At 42.4% G+C, this 23,277-nt stretch overlaps 1 protein-coding gene across 3 annotated transcripts in view; it reads right to left on the reverse strand.

Annotated features, from left to right (window-relative positions):
- Window positions 1–23,277, reverse strand: part of vps13d (vacuolar protein sorting 13 homolog D) — a 76,789-nt gene that overhangs the window by 43,448 nt on the left and 10,064 nt on the right. For 2 of the 3 annotated variants that reach the window (XM_026154743.1, XM_026154741.1), the window contains exons 9-29: window positions 21,996–22,096; window positions 20,658–20,826; window positions 20,141–20,242; window positions 19,742–19,931; window positions 19,402–19,584; window positions 18,631–18,761; window positions 18,468–18,522; window positions 16,556–16,735; window positions 16,241–16,371; window positions 15,964–16,096; window positions 13,567–15,858; window positions 13,317–13,468; window positions 10,506–11,558; window positions 9,156–9,246; window positions 8,894–9,020; window positions 8,614–8,794; window positions 7,915–8,097; window positions 6,529–6,682; window positions 5,658–5,874; window positions 5,013–5,184; window positions 4,558–4,673 (exon numbers count right to left, since the gene is read on the reverse strand). In XM_026154743.1, coding sequence (XP_026010528.1) covers window positions 4,558–4,673; window positions 5,013–5,184; window positions 5,658–5,874; window positions 6,529–6,682; window positions 7,915–8,097; window positions 8,614–8,794; window positions 8,894–9,020; window positions 9,156–9,246; window positions 10,506–11,558; window positions 13,317–13,468; window positions 13,567–15,858; window positions 15,964–16,096; window positions 16,241–16,371; window positions 16,556–16,735; window positions 18,468–18,522; window positions 18,631–18,761; window positions 19,402–19,584; window positions 19,742–19,931; window positions 20,141–20,242; window positions 20,658–20,826; window positions 21,996–22,096 — 6,113 coding nt within the window. The remainder of the gene's footprint in view (window positions 1–4,557; window positions 4,674–5,012; window positions 5,185–5,657; window positions 5,875–6,528; window positions 6,683–7,914; window positions 8,098–8,613; window positions 8,795–8,893; window positions 9,021–9,155; window positions 9,247–10,505; window positions 11,559–13,316; window positions 13,469–13,566; window positions 15,859–15,963; window positions 16,097–16,240; window positions 16,372–16,555; window positions 16,736–18,467; window positions 18,523–18,630; window positions 18,762–19,401; window positions 19,585–19,741; window positions 19,932–20,140; window positions 20,243–20,657; window positions 20,827–21,995; window positions 22,097–23,277) is intronic. The other variant, XM_026154742.1, reaches the window with a different exon arrangement.

Here is a 23,277-nt window from a genome sequence, read left to right on the forward strand (position 1 = left end):
AATAACCGCACTCAGGTCAGCGCTGAATTGCCTTCTTACCAGAGATGCAGAGAAGAAACTTAAATACACCAGACAGAGGTTCTACGAGCATGGAGATAAGGCCGGTAAATGTCTGGCGTACTATGTTAAGAAGCGCGCAGAATCTAATACCATTGCAGCGATATCTGATGAAAGTGGCCACAAGATATATGAAAACAAACTGATAAATGACTGTGTTAAGAAGTTCTACGAAGCCTTGTACTCTTCTCAACAAGTCCCGGAGGGGGTGCTGCTGATGCATAATTTCTTCACCCAATTCGACTTACCAAATTTGTCAGAGGAACAGAAGACTGCCCTTAACAGCCCTATAACTAAGACCGAAGTGTTTAAGGCTATTAAATCACTGCGAAGTGGAAAGTCGCCAGGGCCTGATGACTTCTGTTGTGAATTTTATAAACAGTTTCGGGATATTATTGTGGAACCGCTTCTTGATATGTTCAACCACTCCTTCATTACGGGTGAATTCCCGCAGACACTGAAGGAAGCCAACATTTCCCTAATTCTAAAGAAAGGGAAGTGTCCTGATTTGTGCGGATCCTATAGACCTATAGCCCTCTTGAATGTAGATAGGAAACTGCTTTCTAAAATTCTGGCCACCCGCTTAGAAAATTTTTTACCTGTGCTGATAAGGGAGGACCAGACAGGCTTTATAAAGGGTCGAAACTCAGCCACCAATGTTAGACGCTTACTGAACGCTATTGTAGCTTTCAAGCAAAAATCTATTGACGGCCTGGTGCTTTCTCTCGATGCGGAGAAAGCATTTGACAGAATTGAGTGGTCTTATTTGTTGTATACTCTGGGCAAATTCGGCTTAGGGGAGAATTTTATAAAATGGGTCAAAGTTATCTACAATAATCCACAGGCAGCAGTCCTGACTAATGGACTTAGGTCTGATTACTTCAACACTCATAAGGGAGTTATGCAGGGCTGCCCCTTATCGCCCCTTCTATTCGCTCTGGCCATAGAGCCTCTTGCTGAGGCCATAAGGGCGACGCCCACAATACGTAGTTTAGAGATTGGACAGCTGTGTCATAAAATAACCTTATACGCGGACGACATCTTGATTCTTTTGACTAACCCTGTAACATCCGTACCCAGTCTCATTGAGGTGATTGACAGGTTTAGCCATTTCTCTGGCTATAGAATCAATTTGGCTAAGTCAGAGACCATGCCTCTCGGTACTCTTTTCACAATGCCGGCTACTGTTCCTTCCTTTCCTTTTAAATGGTCTCCTAATGGATTTGTGTATTTGGGGATCTTTATTACCCCGTCTCTCGACCAATTGTACAAAGCCAACTTCACACCCTTATTTGGCAAACTCAAACAGGACCTAGAGCGGTGGGCGTCACTTCCTGTCTCCTGGCTAGGACGCATTGCCCTGATCAAAATGAATGTGCTGCCCAGGCTATTGTATCCTATCCAAATGATCCCCGTCTTGTTCTCTAAGAGAGTACTGAAGGACATAAATGGTTGGCTCACCTCTTTCATCTGGAACAAGCGCAGACCCAGACTCAAGATGGCAGTGTTGCATCTGCCAAGCTCCAGGGGCGGCTTGGATCTACCTAATATTAGATTGTATCAGCTTTCTGCCCATTTAAGATTTGTGAGCGACTGGGTTAGGGGTAAAACCTCAATCTGGTCGGATATTGAGACAGCTCTGTCACAATGCAAACTGAACGATCTATTATTTTGTAATGATTTTAACGGAATTAAGGCCCTTTGTACAAATCCTGTAACAATCAACACCCTAAAAGCGTGGCGAATTGTCCGCCGTCTTGAGGGAAGATCGAGAATAACGTCAACCTTTACCCCTATAATGAATAACCCTGCTTTCCCTCCGGGTTCTTTGGACCCCGGCTTTCAACGATGGTCTGATAAGAATATTAAGTCTCTTGGTGACCTTTTCTCGGGTGGTGAACTCATGTCGTTTGAACAGCTTACCAACAGTTACGGCTTGCCTAGACAGGATTTCTTTCGTTTTTTGCAAATACGACACTATATCACTCACAATACAACCCTTGCTGAGCACCCTGAAGTATCTGATGTTGAGAGGGTTTTGTTTGGGCAACAGCTGACGGTGTCTCTGAGTTCATTTTACCATGTGCTTAATGCTTTGACTACCACTGATGCGCAGGGGATTAGAGGTGTGTGGGAGAGGGAACTGTCGGTAACCATAGATGAAGATAAGTGGGATACCGTTTGGTCTCTCGCAAAAAGGATTTCAATTTGTACTCGGACAAGAGCAATCCAATTTAAGATTTTACACAGATTACACGTATCCCCTCACCGCAGACACCTCTTCAGCCGCTCTCTTTCCCCTGTGTGTCTTAAGTGCAAAACTGATGTAGGGACTTTAACTCACTGTTTTTGGTCCTGTTATAAGCTTCAAGAATACTGGGCTGACATTACAGGTGAACTGGGGAAAATCTTCCACGTTGATATAGAGATGGACCCTTTGTCCCTGATTCTAGGTCTTCCAAGTGACCGCCTAAAAGCGGCGGCCAACAAAAGATTGTATAACACTCTAACATTTGCAGCCAGGAAAAATATCCTCTTACAATGGATCAACGATAGGACTCCCACTGTCTGTGGCTGGCGCAAAATAGTTTTTGAACTGATTCCTCTGGAATACCTCACACACGTTATACACCACAGTGTGGGTCAGTTCTATGGGATGTGGCACCCCTTTTTGGACTATATTGGACCGGACCTTTCCGCTATCTTATTCAAAGGACTACTACACACGTGATCACCACCCGGGCGCTGTAAGACTGACTCACCACCTCTTGTATGTTATATTTTGTATTTTGTATCTTGTATTATGCCTTATTTAAGAGCTGTTGTGTACGTTTTGTGTTTGTACTGTTTTGTTGTTCTGTGTCTACTGTCGAGACACTGTCGTGTTAAAGGAAAATCTGCAATAAAAACAATGATGAAAAAAAAAAAACAAAAAAAAAACATGAATTTCTTAATAGATGTGGTAACAACCCATACAACCCACACGAGCAATGAAATCAAATTGTAGATGTCCATAAATTAAGTGCAATTAGCAATGAGAAATGACACGGAAAAAGTATTGAACACACGCAGAACAGGGGGTCATGACAACGAAAGCCATGACCCTCAAGACCTTTGTGACCTTATTATTGCAAAACATACTAAGGGGCAACAAAAGTCACAAAACAAGTTAAAAAGAGGTAAACAAACAAACATACAAGAGAATGTGTCTGTCTGTGCATGAGCGTTTGTCCCCAGCATGAGCCAAGGAAGGGGCCCCAGACACCAGCCACCCAAGAACTGCCTGACACCTGCCGCAGCTCTCACCTCACAACAGAGAGGCCTAAGTGACCGAACCAGGGAGCAGGCTAGCAACCACCCACTAAGCACCTACATCACGGGGTTGTTACCGTTCTAAACCATGTCCCAGAGGGACCCAAGACTGGCCAAACAGATACACACACAGAAACTGCACAGAGGCACACATCCTTCCACATCCACCAAGAATTATCGCAATAGCTGTGCAAGAGCCAAGGGCCCCTTGTGGAGAGCTTAAGAAAGACCCTGAATCAGAAGGTATGATTGTTTCAAAGAAAAAAACAAGTAACACACTCAATCTCCATGGCCTGTACCGCACAACTCCATTGCTGAAGAAAGCCTGTGAAATACTGGGAAACTATAGCCTGCTAAGATGTTTGGAGGTCTAAAAGCACAGCATATCACCCCAAAAACACCATACCATGAAGTCTGGAGGTAGGGCTGTTTTTCAGCACACACCACTTCATATAACTGAAGGAAGGATGAATGGAAAACGTACAGAGACATTCCTGTTAAAAATCTGCTGCCATTAAAATGAAATGAGGGTGGACATTTCAGCAGGACAATGATCCCAAACACACAACCAAGAAAATAATCAACTGGTTTTAGAGAAAGAAAATAAAGCTGCTCTAATGGCTCAGCTAATCAGCTGACCTGAATCTAATTGAAAATCTAAATGCTAAAGCTCAGAGTTTAGGATTTGGAGACTCTGTGGAAGAATGGGCCAAAATCACACTTGAGGAATGCATTCGACTAGTTTCCCTATACAGGAGCTTTCTTGAAACTGTCATCACCAATAAATGCTTTAAATAAATAAATTTCCGTCGCATAATTTTTGGACATCTATGGTTGGATTTCTTTGCATGTGTGGACTGGATGGGTTGTTACAGACATCTGGTGAAAATAGCACCTTTAGAAATATATTTGCTTAGAAAAATGGTGATCATACCTATGTTACCTGCTGTATAACACCATGGCTGAAACCCCGCCCACAAGGTGCTACAATGACTCAAAGTCCAAACCTCAACCTGACTGAAGTGCTATTGCGGGACTGTAAGAGAGCTGCGCATAAATGACTGCCTGCAAATTTCAGTGAAGTGAAGGAATGCTGTAGCTCCTCCACAACAACACCAGCCCGAAATATGTTAAAGAGCCGTGAAATAGCTGTAAATGCTTCTATATAGAAAGTCAGAAAGGACTTACCTTGCTAGTGAGCATTTGTGTTCACTGTTTTGGGGATTGTACAGTAGCTCCAAACTGACATCCATCATGTTCAACAAGAATGAAAAGTTGGTATAAACATCTCCACTCAACACCGTCTAGGGAGAGAGAAAAAAGTCAGTCTGCAAACTGAAATATGAAAAAAGAGCTAATCTGTTTTGCCATTCTGGCAATGAGATCTTCTATAATTGTAGTTGCTGTCCTCACTACCCACCACGTAGCCTCACCTGAAGAATTCCCTGCACTTTCCAATGTCAGCTTTACGCTCTACATCACCTCCTTTTTACAGCTTTTAAAATGAGTAAATGTTCTGCAGTATTTAAGACATCAAAAACCAGCAAATGCTATATTTTGTCGGATATATGACATATCCTTATTTAAAAATGTACTACAATGCACTGTAAACTGCTCAGGTGTACGTATGTGTGCTTTCTCACATAGGTGCTGGGATCCTGCAGGTTGTAGGGTCGCAGGAACTCTTCAATAGGCTCTCCCAGGTTGTTTTCCAGTAGCCCTCTGACAAGTTGGTAGTGGTCCACATCCAGAGAGCAGTGTACCGATGACAGGCTGCCTTGGATGGACATGTCGGGTACCACATGGCTGAGCTCTCTGAGTTAGGACCAGGTTTGGATTATGAGTATGGTCATATACTGAAACAATTCTAGCATGTGCTACAGAAAAAGGTTTTCTCTAAACATTATCCCATTATTCATGTGAGAGTTGCTGATGTTTAAAACTTCAGCATATCAATGAGTGTAGGATTAAAATATTTGATGTACTGAAAGCCTGTACTTTTCAGTATCCTTCAAAGTTGGAGGAGAACCCAACAAAGCCAAAGTTGGGTGCTCGTGAGCCTAATAGCCCTGAGTTATAACTGACTTATTTTACGGTAGGGGAGCAAAACAACACAAAAATAATGGATGGACAGTGAAAATATGCCCTGAAAACTGATTTTCAATTCAGCTTCAATTCAGTTTTATTCATTTAGTGCCAAATCTCAACAAAAGTCACCTCAAGGTGCTTCCACTGCTAAAGAAAAAAGAAAAGAAAGTCTGTTATGAGCATTTAAAAGCAGGGCTTACTTGTCCAGGTTGCGCTCCACTTTAAGTTCGAGGCGGCAGCAGTCTTTCAGCAGGTTGTTTCCGGTGCGACGGACACAATAGGAAGGAAAGACCAGGTCTGAATATTCAAGAGGTTTACCACCACTGTCCAAAGGTTGACTTGGCAAACGCTCTGCAGCAAAGATATCCATCTCCTGCAGGTCCAATGCAATGCAGTCCAACAAGCACACATGGTTTTCTAATGGGGATAAAGACACACCACATACAGCTAGGTTCATAGTGTTTTGGACAAATTCTATAACACTGCCTTTACCATCTTCAATAGATGACATGGCTTCCTTTGGCTGCTCTTACTTTCATAATTCTTTTCACTTCCCATCATTCTGATACAAATTAATCTTGTACCAGAATGATGGGAATCAGTCCAATGTTGTTTCTCTACAGGCCTCAACTGACATGTTAAATGTTACGTTTCATATCAGTATAATTACAGAAAATATGGCCTGTTTGGAGTTAGGGAAAGTCTCCTCGCTCTTAAAGGAAGACAGCAGCAGGGCTAAAGTTTGCAAAGCTCCAGCTGAACAAAGCACAAGACTTCTATTATGTCCTTTGGATAGATGAGGTGAAAGTGGAGATATTTTGCCATAAGTTATGCAGTCTAAGACCTAAGTCCAGACCTCAACAAGATTAAAATGATGTGGTAGGACCTTAAGAGAGCTTATCATAAATGACGGCCTGCAAACACTATGAAACACCAAGGACTGCTAGAGATGTGTGAAATGGCCGTGCATCCTTATCGAGGGCTTTAAGAACTCAGAAATTACTCACCTTGCTAACGAGCATTTGCATTCACTGTTTTTTGGGACTGTACAGTAGCTACAGAGATGCTGACCTAAACTGCGAGGGCCATCCTTCTCAGGTGTCTTCTCTGTGTCTACGGTTTGTGGCCTCCCAGAGGTGAAACCTGTGTATGAGGTCGAACTGGATGTGGAGACTCTGCACGTCTCCTGATCACTGCACCTCTCTGCTGCACTCTGGACATGCTCCTTTAAAAAAAAGAAAAAGAAAAGAGCTGTATAGTTGAACACCAAGTACTTTTAAAATTGATTTCTACATACACACACAAATAGTAAATCATATTTTTGTTAAATGCCAAAATAACTAAAAGCAAAAGACACTATAAACTGTTTTACATATATATTTATGAGATGGGACTGTGGAAAAGCTTACCAAGAGCTTAGAAAATAATATACACGAAAAACAAATACAATTTTCAAAATACTTTATCATAATAACCTAAATCTAACATAATTCCTAAAATTTAGTAACACCAATTGTTAATTTTTAAGTGAAGTCTATTTCTTTGTAAGCACATTTAAAAACAACACACAGATTGACCAAAGTGTCATGCAAACTGGGGGAAAAACACTGAAACAAAAACAGAGACAAGACACAAACCAAAAAAAGAATTTAAAAAAAATCCTAGGGAGTAAAGACGTGTCTTCAGGCGGGTTATACAATACAATATTCTTAATTATTTTTATATAATTTAATCTGTGGATCTCTTTAGGTCACAGTTAAACTTATACATTCAAGCATGTATTTGTCCTTAAGAGTATTTTTTCCCCCCTGTGTTATACATTTATGACAGGAGGAGTAACCTCTGTTTAGTCAGTGTAACATGTAACAATAACTGTACAACCAGCTTTGTGAGGCAAATGAGTATGTAATATATGCCGATCATTGACATATCGGCATTACTTTACATCATCATTCAGATATTTATAGTATGGTGACTTGTGGCACTGTAAAAACAGTACAACCTGTTTCCACATCAAAAGCATTGTCCCATTTCAGATCCTTGTTTTTGAATTTGCTGGGATTTAATTCTTCTCTCTCACACACACACACACACACACACACACACACACACACACACACACACACACACACACACACACACACACACACACACGTAGATAAGCATCATTCCAAAAAAACAGTGATGATGTGCACACAGTCATCATAATAGCTGGTTAAACACCAAAGCCAATCAGAAATTGAACTACACTTGACAATCACTAACTTATAGTACATTAGTGTGTGAAGTGACATGTTGTTTTTTTTAAACGTATAATTTAAATAATAACAAATGTGGTGAAATTAGAAAAGACTGGAAGAGAAATGGGGCGCAGGCATCACTCCATGCATGGATGAAACCAGAAGCATGACTCACCAGAGAAGGGAAAAAGGCATGTGCCATGGTCAGTTTCTCTACCTTGTCTCTGAGGGAAAAAGTCCCATACGCCCCTGCAGGAAGGAAGTGGTTCTTCACCCTCAGCTGACCAAGGTTGACTACAATGAGCCTTGGTGACCAGGAGCTCTCTGGGATGAGAATAACTGGGGCACCAGCCTCAATATCCAGCAGGAGTCTGGATGCCCTCTGAGGCTGATCTCGTACCTTTTGACAGACACAGGGAGGAAGGAATGAGCAATATGCAACAAAACCCCCACTGGTTAGCACAATCTCTCCAGTGATTTATCATGAAATGTAATGGAAAAACACAATCTAATTAAAAAATTAACAAGTAAACACCTGTGCTTATTTAGTGCCCCTCCAATTAAAAAAAGTCATGCAAAGTGTAGTTACTGACAAAGCCTGCTCTGCCCAAGAGTGAACTGTGCCACTTTAGCAGTGGTCAAATTGACAATGTGGTCCATTCTCCAAAAGAAGGAACGAACCTTCTCAAGAACACTAAACGGCCTGAAGACCACAGAGGACAACTGAAGTCTTTCCTTGGTTAAGAGTCTTTACATCTAACCAAATGAAATGCAGCCTGGAGAACATATGCATAACTTTACAAGGGGCTACAGGCAATGACACCAACTTCACTAACATTTGGTTTGTAAAAACTACAGCCTAAAGAAATCATGTTGTTTTCTTTCCATGACGGCAGCCCTAGCAGACAGCACTCACAAGCTGGCCCTCCACTGCAGCCCGCTGCCGGCCTAGCACATCCTGTAGCTGAGTGAAGTGTTGGATGAAGGCTGCCACCTCAGCTTGAAAGCGCTGTGTGTGCACGTAATGCACTGACGCCATCTGCAAAGACACCTTGATGTCACATTCCCGCTCCAGGTCGGGGTCAGGCTGGCCATACCTGAGGAGAACAGAGCACACAGGTGACTAAAAACAGCACGATACTTCTAATTCCTTTAGCACAGAGGAACAGTCTTTCGAGCACTGCAGTGATACATACTTAAGAATATTGAAGATCAGTGCCTCCCCTCCTTGTGTAGTGAAACGCTCTCTGTAGAGATCACCATGTGGGGTCAGGTCACTCAGGGACAAACTTCCTAAAGCTCCTTGTAATGCCATGTCACCATCTGAAATACCAGACAAAATATAACAACAATATACATTTTGGTGAATCGATAGTAATAAGATAAAATCTGAATATGCACAGTTTGTTTTTTTGCTTTTACAATATGGAAAATAAAATAAAAAAGATTCATTCATACCAAACATCTCCAGATGAGCAGATAATTTGGACACACTTGCTTTGGCAAGCTCATTGAGTTTCTTGTTCAGTACAAGAGACAAAGAATGAACCTATGAATGAAAACACGGAAAGGGGTTAGCAATACAAAAATCACTTCAGAATTGCCACTTTACACTCACCAGCCACTTTTATCAAGGACACCTTGCTAGTAGTAGGGTGGACCCCATTTCACCTTCAGAACTGCCTCAGTTCTTATTGACACAGATTGAACAAAGTGTTTAAAACATTCCTCAGAGATCCATGTCCATGCTGATATGACATCATCACACAGTTACTGCAAATGTTTTGCCTGCATCCATGATTTTAATTCTCCTGTTGCACTAGAGCCCAAAGGTGCTCAAAGTATCTAGCCATTACATTACCGCCAACCTGAACCAATGATAAAACGTAGGATGGATCAAATTGTGACTACGATCCAAATCTTGCAGGAGAAACTGAAACTCATAAGACCAACATTTTTTTCCCCCAAATCTTCTGACCATTTTTGGAGAGCCCTTGTAAACTGCGGCCTCAGTTTTTAACCCCCTACTTAGCTGACAGGAGTGGCACCCGGCATGGTCTTCTGCTGCTTTAGCCTATGCGACCAGTTCACTCCCATGTATTCATGTGTGATTATCAGGGTTGCAGCAAGGCTATATGTTCCAGGTGTAATCTCTCCACTGTGGAGGTCTCTCCGGTTGGTTCACAGCATGACTGACTGTTATGAACCAACACTTGATGAATTTGCTAGTATGTTTACTAGATGATTAGCAAATGACATGGTATGCTTTAGATCATAAGCCCTGTTTTTCCCCAGCAACCCCCTCGCCTATTATCATTGTGCTACAAAGTCCTTCTTTTCCTTCTGTTTTTTTTATTTCTAGCAGCGTGACAGAAGTTTATGTTCTTGAATTATTATGCTATCTCTTGATTGCAGACTTTGAAAATAATACACCTACCTGTTAAGTACGTTCTTGACTTGACTACATGCTGTACACCACATTCCAAATTATTATGCAAATTGTGTTTAAGTGGCATAAAGATCAAATAAGTTGTTTTTCAATTAAACTCTTGGATGGAATTGTGTCTCAGGGCTCTTTGTATCACTGAAATTAATCTCGGATACCTATGATCATTCGTTTGGCAGGTGAGCCCAATTAAAGGACAAACCACTAAAATTGTATCTGACAGCCTTACATTGCTATCCTTAGAGCAATGTAGCCTGCATCAATGATAAACAGACTATATTTTCATACAGGATCTCTTAATTATTGAATCCATATGCATTCAGCATAAGGTCTGATAACTTTTAGCAGGCTATGTGACATACCTTTAGGTCGACTTTGGTGTTGACAGGCTCTCTTTTGTCTTTCTCACTGCTGTCTGGCTCATAGAGAGGCTCTCCTGGCGCGGGCTGGGGTGTCACAGGCACCTTGACTGCATGATTATTGGCAGTAGAGCCAACACCAAAAAAGTCCAGAATAACCACCCAGGTCTGCAGCGTGATCAAGACGTCCAGGCAGTTAAAGTCAACGTCCACACTTCGGCCTACGCTCCCATAACGCGTTCTGAACTCTGGATGGTTCTGGTCAACCAGCTGTACACTGATATGGACTAATGACTCATCAAAATCTGGTGGTGGGTTAGGAGAGGGTGTGTGGTGGTTCGGAGAAGGAGGAGGAGTGCAGGGACAGTCCGGGCCCCTCTTGGATTTGCGACTGCTAGATGAAGGGTTGCTGGGGTGCCTCTGGTACAGCTGGAAGACATTCTGAGCCTCCTCCATGTGAGCGGGCAGTGACCGAGGCATGACTGGGTACAGAGCATTAGATGCTGACGGACAGCTTTGAGAAAGGTACTCCTTTGGACTAAAGGTGGAAGGTTTGGGAGCTCCACGCGACACCATCAAATGTTTGTACTTGGACTCGGGATTCTGCTCCAAAAGGTCTTCCATGAGCAGGGAACGAAGAGCCAGCTGGATTTCCAGTAAATGAGGGTGATCCTTGGTAAAGTCTCCCTCCAAATCTTGGAAGCGCAAACTGACTAAGCCCTGGGACCCCTGTGTTAGATCAGCACTGAGATGAACCTGCAATTCTGCCACATGTAAGGTGACTTTTAGCTGAGTGAACGAGGAAGAGTCAATTGTATGTTTGTTTGACTGTAGAGGCAAAGGAGATGAAAGTGACATGTGAGAGAAGCTGAAGTGAGGAGGGTCCCTTGCAAACATTCCTCCCTGGGGGTCGGGAAAGCGGTGAGGTTTGGTGCAGGAAGGTGTTGGTGGTGGGGGTGTGGGCGGCTGGCTCGGTGTAACATGTTGCTCTTCAGTCAGAGACAAATTGTCCAGTGTCTGGAGGACTTGTTCATACACAGGCTTGCACAGGAACACCTGTCACCAGAATGAAATGTTAAAGCAATTAATAACCCAGCAGTAAGACTTGCACAGCCATCGCATGTTATATCCGACTTCATCTCAAGCAGAAGATGGTGCAGCTGTGTTGGAATAAAGTATTCTCAAAAGGGAAAGGTGAAGCCAGTCAAGCTAGTCTTGGTGTAACCATGTGATGTTGTGATAAGCCAAAATTATTAAAGTAATAGAGTCAGTTTAAAATTTGTATCTTTAAAATCTAGAAAAAAAGAGAGGTAGTTACATCTAAACAAAAACTGTGGTTTTTAAATTATTGCTTTTAATTACAAAAGTCTTACTTCCTAACTTTTTACAAGTATATTTTAGGAAGATTAATCCAAAATACTCTCCACCTTTCCACCTCTGAAAAATATAAATGATGCAGATGTGCCACAAACTGCAGTTACACGAGTGGCTGGCAGCTGAATTCCATTTTTATCTTAAAATGCACAACTCTACAGCAGCGTGTTATAGCCTACAATAAAAAATGTTTTTTGTCTCTATGTATAGTTTTCTCTATATTAAAAACATGCATGGGCGGTGAATTTTTTAAATCAGTTGTTTGGGGAATCTGGTGTCTACGACAGAGTATTATGGCCACATTAAGAAAAAAAACAAATACAGATCAATTTGAGAATAAAGTTGAAATTCTATTTTAAGAAAAAACTCAAAATGTGGAGATTACAGCTGTTTCTAGGCAAACTTCCACTTTCACTTTAATTTTAAAATGATCAATGCTATATTTGTTTCTTATTGTGGTCATAATACTGCTTCATAGATGTCCACAGCTTTTAGCTCAGGTCTCTGAACTAGACCTTTAGACCAACATTTTCTGTGTTGGTGCAACTTTTGTATATGATAAATTACATGACTTACTACATGTTACAGACCAGCTCAGAAACTAATGGAGGAAATCAAGCTATCTGTGTTATTTTTGTAATCTTGTTTATAAATTTAGTTTAAATATAGTTTACACTTCTCACACATTAATATTCAGTAATTGTCAGACTACTGTTGTTTAGAATTTTTCTTTTATAGAAATACAGATTTTTCCAACTATAAGGAATTCAAAATGTTCTACTTCATGGTTCTTTGTTCAGTATTGATGTGAAGGACACTTTACAGAAACATCTACTGACAGTAGTTTAAAGAAAGAAAGGTAAAGTACAGGTTTGAATTGTTGTAAGGACAGCATTTATGTTAAAAAGTGAAATTGGGCCCAGCTCTGTTGTAATACTGATGTGCAAGCACTGTTGTGCTTTCCTTAATGTACTATGTGATCTGTAAAGGCAAAAACCACCAGTCTGTGTTTTCTATTTATGTGTTTAGAAGTAAATGGTAAATGGCCTGCATTTGTATAGCGCTTTTCTAGTCCCTAAGGACCCCAAAGCGCTTCACACTACATTCAGTCATTCACCCATTCACACACACATTCACACACTGGCGATGGCAAGCTACATTGTAGCCACAGCTGCCCTGGGGCGCACTGACAGAGGCGAGGCTGCCGGACACTGGCGCCACCGGGCCCTCTGACCACCACCAGTAGGCAAACATGGGGTTAGTATCTTGCCCAAGGATATTTGGCATGCAGCCAGGAGGCAGCCTGGGATCGAACCACCGACCTTCTGATTAGTGGCTGACCTGCTCTGCCACCTGAGCTACAGCCACCCCATAGTAACCAGTCCTTCATTCACGAATAGTGACTTATATTTAGAATGCATATATAGTTATGTTATATACCTTAACAGGATTAACAAATTTGCCCTCAATTCTCAGTAGTCCTGTGCTCTTGAAGGATTCCTCTGTGGTGAGGAGAGTAAACTGTGCATCTCCATCAACAGGAACTTTCTCCAGGGTGAACTGTATAGTGGTGTCTTTCAGTATATGGAAAGCTAATGAAAGAAAGAAATTATATGAACATACTTGCATTACCATGGAGAGAATCTGCCATCCGAAATACAACTATCCTAGAAATTTTAAGCGTGCTCACCTTTTCCATCATTTAAGGATTCAAAGAAGTCATGACGTGTGAACTGTGGTCCATCCTGAGTGTTGCTCCTGTTGCGAGTTGGTGACACGCTGCCAGCATTAACCCCCTTGCCTAGCCTCTTCACAACTAAATTACTCATGTTGAGTGAATAGAGGCAAATGTCCTTCACCAACACCTGCAACCTTTCTTTTTCTGAGTCTTGCCCAGCAACAAAATTCTGGATTGTTATGCTTCCCAGGTGACCAACCAAGAGTTCTGGGTGACCAGGTTTACGGGGAATGGACACAACTGGTGATTCAATGCTAATGTTGAGGGTCAGTTTTACTAAGAATGTATCTAAAGTGGATTCAGGTTCCTCCATGGGAACGTCCTCTTCATCCTCAAACGGATAGGCCCAGCTCTGACTCAAAGATCGCATTTTCCGTGACGGCGTCTCAAAGAGTGACACCATCCCACTATACTCTGCTGTTTTGTTAGCTAAAACTGTTGACACTTTCGTGGCAGCTCTTTTCAACATGGAGCGGAAATTGTCTTCTACTTCATTGGCTGACAGACTGAGTTCCTTTAAGAACTTAGCTGAGTGGTTGTAGTGCAATGATGCCATTTGAAGTTTCAAAGAACACTCTCCTTGGGATTTCTCCATAAGGCGGAAATTCAAAGCTTCTGCAGGAGAACGTTCTCCTGTATTGGGAAGGAATGTTAATCCATCAAGACTTGGGGAGCAGTCTTCAACACTACCGATGCTGACCACAAACTGGCTTCGGCCTCCCTCCTGGGTTAGGTCCACCAGCTGCATGCATCCAAGTGAACCATTAATGTCCAACCGGCTACCCATGGACACATTGACCTTGGTACCAGTAATGCTGGCAGTGGCAATCTTCAAACCCTTCTTCTCAGTACCTAAAACAGTGCTGGTAGACTCTGTACGGAGGAGAAGCAGGTTGAGGCGATGGATCTCCACAGTCAGTTCTTTGTTCTGGTCATAGGTGGACTGATATATCCCATCTTGTTCCTCACCACAGTCCTGTTCTGTATGTTGTTGTGCTTTATCGTGTTGCACTGGTGACGTCCAGGTGCCTTCTTCTTTGGGGAAAGACTTCTGTAGGAACTTGAGCAGTTCTACCATAGTCTCAGGGTTGAGAATGATATCCAGGTTATTAACCTGCATGCTTGTAACCTGAAGGGAGCTTTCCAAATTCATGGAGGGGCAGTCTGAGCTGACAAACTGGTACTCAAGCTTAATCAGGGCTTCTTGGTCTTTGAAAAAGGAACTGAAGGGGGAGAGTCCATCTGAGGGCAGGTGAGAAGACTGCTCAGTATAGCTTTGCTGATGTGGAGGAGAACTGCCATTAGCTGAAACAGGAGACGATGGCTGGCTTTCTTTTAGGCTGCCTGTGGGTATGTCAAAACTGAGATGCTTATGAGAAGCAACAAGGAGGTCAAAGTCTGAGCCGTAAGTTTGTAGGGTGTCCACCAGCAGAAGACCATGGACAGTTAGAGCAACTTCTGCATCATATGGTCGCTTGACAAAATGAGCATTTGTGCCAAACACTTTAAGAACAGATATGTACCGCCCATCACTCTCTACACCAAGCTGCATGTAGTTAATGTTGAATTCAGCTAACAGTAGACGGGATTCCACCAAGACTTCACGTGTATGCTGCTCCAATGTCATCACGCTCTGAGTAAGATTTTTGGCTGAACCCTGCAGCTTCCATGAGCTCTCTTCTCTTTGAAATATCTTTTCATGGCGGAGGGTAAGAGGATCAGAAGGTCTGACAGTCTGACTCTTCTCTTGGCCTTTGTTTCCTTCATTTACAGCTGGACTGTTTAGTCTAGCCAGACAACTCCTGAGAGCAGTCATCTTCTCAAGGTTCATATGGATCTTGAGGTCTGGTAGGGTTCCTGACAGCACAGCACCGGGGAGCTGGGGGTCAGATGTGTAGCGCAGTCTCTGCTCAAGCTGCAAGAGCACATTGAATTTCTCCACCACGTGTGTAGGCCCTACCTCACTCTCCTGAAGATGCTTCCAGTTGTCTTTATAGCGACCAACCATTATCTGGAGGTCTTTAAAGGACAAGGAATATTTTTCATAAAGCTTTTGTCTGTAGGCCTGAGTACCTTCCAGAGACCTGAAGCTTGTAAACTCAGGGTATTTCACCTGTGCTTTCAAAGGCACATCGAGTTCAGGTGGGGGAGATTCTGGTGGGGTTGCAAGAGGAGTCTGGTACTCATCATCACTTATGTTTTCTCTTTCTGGCTGAGTAGCCACTGAGTTGGACTTATTGTCATCTTGAAAAACAATGGATACAATAGCAGGGGTAAGTCAGATATCACTCTTAACAGTGGGAAAAATAACAAAGACACTGAGGCATATTAGTGAAATGGCTAATTTACCTTGAGAGTTTGTCAGTAGAATCCTGCCTAAATCAACAACAACAAGCATTGGGTCTCCTGACTGGAAGTCATCAGGAAAAATCACCTGGGGTGCAGAGATGTCCAATTTCATTGTCCAGCGCTTACTGTTCTCCTACGAATCAGACAGGAGTAAGATTTAATGGTGATTTAACTTTTTCATACCACCATGAGCAACATGAGGCAATTGTTGTTGTGATTTGACACTATAAACTGAATTGACTGAAAAATATAATTGAATTCAGAGTATGTTTCTTACAATGAACTCTCCCACAAGCAGCTGATCGATGGTTTGTCGGATTTCTGCCTTGGTCTGCATTTTCAGCTTGTTGTACTGCCTCCTTGCAGCTTCTGCCACTCTCAGCTCCAGTTCTGACTGATACCCAAAACCTGGGTTTGAAAGACATTTATTTAAACAGTAAACTGTTTTTAAACAGTCTCAATTCAGTCAACTCTGCTTGTAATTGCATATCACATGACCACTCACGCAGAACACATTTCTGGTCTCAGTGCTTGCAAAACATGCTACAGAGGAAAACCAGCAAGGTATAAAATCCACTTTAAATATACTTACCCGAGGTGTGAATTCTTCCCTTATAAAAGAATTCAATCACTTCTTTTATTGCTTGTGGGTTGTAGATTATGTTCAGTGGACTAGTGTTTACTTCCAGTCTTCTCTCAAACTTGCACCTCACAGGGTTACGCTCGTAAATCATCTCAAACACTGGGCATGAAACGCATTCCACATTGCATCCTGACAGAAACATAACAAACAAAGTGTTCTCAAGTGCGTTATGTTAAAAAAGGAAATAGTCACTCAAATCTGGTAGTATGCAATAAAAGCACAATTCCATTACACAGCAGTGGGTGATAAGTTTCATCACAGCAGGTGTCTTTCTGAAAGTGCTGCAACTAAGTTTAAGAATACAATTCCTCTACTGTTATTTTCTTCACTGCCATGAGCCAACACAGAACAGAACAGCAACCTGAACTCTGCTCTCACATGTAGGCTGATTATCTCAGCTTTACATCTTCACTGCATATGACTCTGGATACTGTGTAAAGGAGAACAACCCTAGGTTTCTCTCTGCACGGTTGCCATGCTCACAAAAAAATAAGAGCTCTGTTGAACCAATCAATCCTTTAAATCTTAACTAGCAACCTTAAATAGCAACAGCTTTATGAATTTATCCACAAACAAAATTTTGCTCTTTGGAGAAGAAGTTACTCATAACCATCTCACAGACGACATTCAATTCAGTTCAATTTTATTTATATGGCACCAAATCAAATCAAAACAACAGCCGCCTTGAGGTGCTTAATAGTGTAATTTAAAGAGATTAGTTAAATTAATACAACCAAATGCTTTGGTTACAGTGAGAAGGAAAATCTCCCTTTTAACAGGAAGAAACCTCCAGAACCAGCCTCGGGGAGGGGCAGCCATCTGCCATGATCGGTTGGGGCAATGAATGACAGGACAAAGACACACTCTGGAAGAGAGCCAGAGATTAATAATAATTAATGCAGAGTGGTGTATAAACACAGTGAGTGAAAAAGGTGAATGAAGAAGAAACACTCAATGCATTGTGGGAATCCCTCAGCATTTCCCTCGGGATAAATATCATCAATCAATCCATCATCCTAGACCTATTGCAGTGTAACTAAGAGGGGGTTCAGGGTCACTTGATCCAGTTCTAACTATACACTTTATCAAAGTAGAAGACATATATGATTCAAACCACTATAGCACAGTTCCTGTAATACCTACAGTATGCTCTAATAAGCACAACGATGAATCCACACCCAGAGACCACATTCTGTACTGAAACCTGACTGAAACTCAAATAAACCTTTCCTCTGCAGATGATCGGGAAGGTTGGAGATTGGAATGTAATTAGCTAAGAGAGAAGGGTCAAGTGATGGGTTTTTTAGTAACAGTTTAAATACTGCCAGCTTGAAGATCTTTGGTACATTTGGTACACAGCGGATTAATCGAAATAGGTTGATCATATTTAAGATTGAAACATTAATTAATAGTAGGACTTCTAGGAAGAAGACTGCAAAAGACTGACGAAGTTCATGAAGTCATTACTAGTTAAGGTTAAAGGAATGCTTGGCACAACAGAGCTTTGACCTTTTGTCAACCTGGCTACAGTGCTGAAGAGGAACCTAGTGTTGCTTTTATTTTCTTCAATTAGTGATGAAAAGTAAGACGTTCTACCTTTACAAAGGGCTTTTTTAATAAAAGCAGCAAACTATTTTTCCGGACTAAATTATGAGATGGTCTAAATTAATCCACTGGCAGGACACAAATATCGACACACTGAATTTAAAAACTTCCCCCAACCATTTGTGCACAATTTAATACTCACCCACATACAGCATGGCCACAAGCTCAGCGAACCAATTATTTTATTCCGTTTCCATAAAACTTTACTTCATAACTGTAATTGGTCATTAACATTAACACAAAACAAAAATCTTACCAGAAGTAGTGCTGGACTGGCTCGATGACTGGTTAGCTACAACAACAACGTTCCCCTATAACATGTAACAGCAAAATATAATTAACTGTGTGTTTGAGGAACTGCAATCCACTTTTTCAATATTTTTATGTGATGAACTCCCTGCTCTGCCATCACTGCTTACCGTTTTGGGCGACACCAGGACAGGAAAGATGGTGCCCTGAGTGGTCAAGTCTCGAAGGAACAAACTTCCCAGCTTTACAGACAATAAGGAGGACTCTGAGCGAGGGAGAGACTCCACCATCACTTTCACCCCTGTGGAAACAGTTACAGTCATTTGGATTTTAACAGACGTGCACAGGTTTTGAGTTTATTACATTTTCCCATCAGTCTATGGGAAAAACAGCTGTAGGTAGATTAAACTACAGCTAGATTGTGAACATCAGTCACTTGTTGGAACAAAGACTTTGATGGCATCAGTCATGTGACTCTTAACTGGCTGGTTTCTTATGTCTCTAACAGGTCCTTATCTGTAAGGCTAGGACATTAATGTTTTACGTGAGATCATCCATCTCAACTAAAATATTTTAGGGGGACTTGAATTTGTTCACCCAGGGTACCCCCCTCTCTTGATATTCAATGCAGACTGTATTCAACTATGTTTCCATCCTGCATCCTGCAGGTGAATGAAGCCACAAAACAAGTGAACAAACATGTTACAGTTTATCAGAGCTGCTGGGTCCATTTAGGGTTGATTAACTGCCCGAGTGGAAGAAGTTGAAAAATTACCATCATTGAGAGAGTATTAATGGTTCTCTAATAAATCTAACCAAAGCACGGCCTCCTCAATCCAACTCTTCCACACACAGCAGATTAGACGTGCAAATACTCTGGTTTTTCACTTGAGATGCTTGAGTTTAGACATTTAAAAGACACAATTCCTGCTTTGATATACCAGAGAATTCCAGCTGTATGACTCCACTCTCATGTAGCGTGTCTCCGCACTTGTCCTGGTGGAAGAGGGTGACTCCACCTTTCTCCAGTAAGAACTCCAACCGGCCAAACAGATGATCTCGCCTGGTGAAAGTGTTCAAAGTGTGAGAGTCCTCCAAGGGGTCGAACAAGTCTTCTGTTTCTGCTGGAAAAATATTAAACGTTTACATTATTTTAAACAGAAGATTGTTTCACAAGACATGTGTGCACTACCACAACTAGAGTTTACAAACAGATGAAAAATAGATGTAAAACTGTTCGCAGCTGGCATTTGTCAAAGGTACCACGATCGCCTAGCTCACCAAGAATATTCCAAGAGGATGGACTTTGCAGGAGTTCTTGTGGCCTATCTGGATCCTGGGACTCTCCATACCAGCCCCCCCAGCCTGGGAACCACGATTGTAGGTACTGGATCATTCCTGAACTCCCGCTCTTTGGAACAGATGTTGTAGATGAACACGTCTGGGGCTCACTGCTGGGCTCACGTGCATTCTGACAGAGGTGACACGGAAATAAGATGACTGGAACGTTCACAACGATCAATGACCGTCTGAGGAGTGATGGCTGCATTTCTTGTAGGCTGACTAGTTTAAGGGTGGGGGTGATTAATGACAACACAATATCTGAAAGGCATTTACGTAAGGCTGGGAAATGACACAATAATGTGTTTTTTGTTTAAAATGAATAAAACCTGAGAATACCTCTGCGATTACTTCCTGCTTTCGAAACCACTCATGGACAACTTCTCTGAGAAGCTGCAGCTCTTCAAAAGTCTGCTCCTCCTCAACCCGCTCCAGCTCACTCTAGATGAAAAAGTCCAGGGAAATGTTCTCAGAAGAATATAATCTTGAAAGATCAGTAGAGTACAAATTAACTGCCTTCCTATCCATGCACTTGGACAGACAACAAGAGTGAATCTAAGAAGATAATGAGGTTAATGTGTTTTAGCTGGAAACAAATCCAACAATTTCACACACTTTTCATGCCATCACTGTTCAGCTAAGCAGGATTGTATACAAAAATATCTTTCTTATCTATAGAAAATGGTACAGATGTGGGCAACAGGAGTATCTGTTAAGGGATCTAGCCATCATTCAAAAATACTCAACACTGTGTACTTTTGGCAGTTTTTATTAGTAATAGATTTTTTCTTTTCATATTAGCAACATGTTATACTGAATGCTTATTATTCATCTTGTCTTTCTCTTACTGAAGTACCTCTTCCTGAGGACTCAGTGGAACTCCTTTGAGTCTTCTGAAGTAGAGGCTGGTGTAGGTTAGGGAGTCCCGGGCGCGCTGCAGGGCAAAGTCCCAACTGCCTCGCCGCCGTTGCTCGTTTATGTCACTCAGGTTGGCTTGGATGGCAAACATCCACCACTGTCGGCAGCTGCATGATTTCAAAGGTTTATTAAACAACAACCCGAGTATTAAAATACAGTACAGCATGTTATCAAGTCTACTGGTAAAGGAAAAAACAGACATTATTTTGACCCGTAGCAGAGCGGGGAGAATGTGACTGAACACTTGGGTTACTGACTGTTCTGAGCAGCGGGGTTACGGTAGCTGAACTCAGGAGAGACTTTAGAGTGTGGAAAACTAATCCGAGGAAATAAAGAGGAAATTCCATGGCCAAATGGTAAATGGCCTGCATTTGTATAGTGCTTTTCTAGTCCCTGAGGACCCCAAAGCGCTTCACACTACATTCAGTCATTCACACACACATTCACACACTGGCGATGGCAAGCTACATTGTAGCCACAGCTGCCCTGGGGCGCACTGACAGAGGCGAGGCTGCCGGACACTGGCGCCACCGGGCCCTCTGACCACCACCAGTAGGCAAACATGGGGTTAGTATCTTGCCCAAGGATATTTGGCATGCAGCCAGGAGGCAGCCTGGGATCGAACCACCGACCTTCTGATTAGTGGCTGACCTGCTCTGCCACCTGAGCTACAGCCACCCAAATAGTTTCAGGTCTGAGCAGCAGAGCTGAGGAGAGGCAGCTGCAGACTGAGGCGGAGCAGAGTGGATGCTGGATCAGAGGCTGGAAGTTTGGTGTGTTTGTGTGTCTGCATGTAGCTACGGGCCAGGCAGATACACAGTAAACCACAGGTGGAGAAAAGAACTTGTAGGCATTTGTGTGCTGTGGGGGCAAATTTGATTTGAGTGTACACCTTCAAGATATACCTTCAAATCAAGCTATCAAGAATCACATCTATGTTTTATCATCGAACAAAGTGTCCTTCACCAAAGAAGCAAAACATGAAAGAAAGGGACAACGTGACCAGCATAGGGATAAAGTAATCCGATTACAAAGGTTCATGTTTTTGTCATAAAAAACTAATTTCACCTCCTGATTTCCTATTCGCAAATATCAACTTTTTAAGAGAAAGTAATAGTTTATAACTCAAAAGCTAAAATGTCTTTGGTTACAGTCGCTAGTGTTATGGAGTTCAATCAAGAGAGGTAAGAAAACGGAATTCAGTTGACTGCAGTCTGCAATCTACTGACATCCAGCAGTGAGATCTTCCACACTGTACCTTTAAGTGTGAACTTACTTTCCTGAAATAGGTACTTTTGGTCTCCACTTTCTGTAAAACATCTCCCTTTCCCTGCGATCCAGCTCTTTAAGGAAGGCCATGATCTGCTGGTACTGCACCTAAGAGGCAAGACACACAGACAACAAACATCATCCAAAATTCTAGCCTTGGTCTGTGAAAGCTCTAGATTAGGTTCAGTTCCTAAGGATACAAGGAATGCTTCAATGGAAAATCCATACATCCATTTTCTACTGGTGATCAGGGGTCAGATTGTGGGGCAAGTAGCCTGAGCAGAGAAGCCCAGACTTCCCTCACCTAGTCCACCTCTTCCAGCTCATCCAGTGGGACACTGAGACGTACCCAAGCCAGCCAAGAAATGCATTCTCTCCAGTGAGTCCTGGGTCTGCCCTGGGGCCTCCTCCCTGTAGGACACCTAGGAGCCGTCTAGTAGGTATCCTAGTCAGACCCCCCCTGAACTACCTCAACTGGCTCATTTCGAGGTGAAGGAGCAGCGGCTCTTGTCTAAGGAAGAACCCAGCTACCCAGAAACTCATTTCTGCCGCTTGTATCCATGATCTCATTGGTCACTACTCATAGCTTGGCGCCACAGGTGAGGAATGCAGATTGACCAGTAGCTCAGCTCTTTTATGCTCAGCTGTTTCCTCACCAGAACAGATCTGTACAGCCCCAATCCATCTGTCAATCTCACGCTTTGCTCTCTCTTCACTAGCGAACAAGACCCCGATACCTCCTTCACCTGGGGTTCTAACTTTTCCTTGATCCTTTTCCAGCTGAGAGCCATGGTTTCAGACTTAAGAGGTGCTGATTCTCATTTCCACCACTTCAAGCTCAGCCTCAAATCACTCCGCTAAAAGCTGGAGGTCACTACCTGGCCATGCCTAGATTTTCTGTATATAAAAACTATGAAAAATCAGTGACAAAGGGTAGCTCTAGATGATCCCCTTAGTTCGAGCACATCCTCTGGTCCCTCTTCTGAAACAGGGGAACCACCTACCCAGTATGCCAATCCAGAGGTATCGCTCAAGACAACGTTGCAGAAACGTGTCAGCCAGGACAGCCCTACAACATCCAGAGCCTTCAGGAACTTTTAGGGCAAATCTTATCCATCCCAGGAGCCCACTGTACAGTTGTTTACCTACATCAGTTATCTCAGCCCCAGTTATGGGCAGACACTGCTTCAATCATACATCCCCACAGCATGACTGTGGGATTATGGAGATCCTCAAATTATTCCTTGGGGATATGAAACCCTCACATATATAATTTTACGAAAACAGTT

Source organism: Astatotilapia calliptera, chromosome 20, assembly GCF_900246225.1.
Source record: "Astatotilapia calliptera chromosome 20, fAstCal1.2, whole genome shotgun sequence".
In the NCBI taxonomy this organism is placed as follows: Eukaryota; Metazoa; Chordata; class Actinopteri; order Cichliformes; family Cichlidae; genus Astatotilapia; species Astatotilapia calliptera.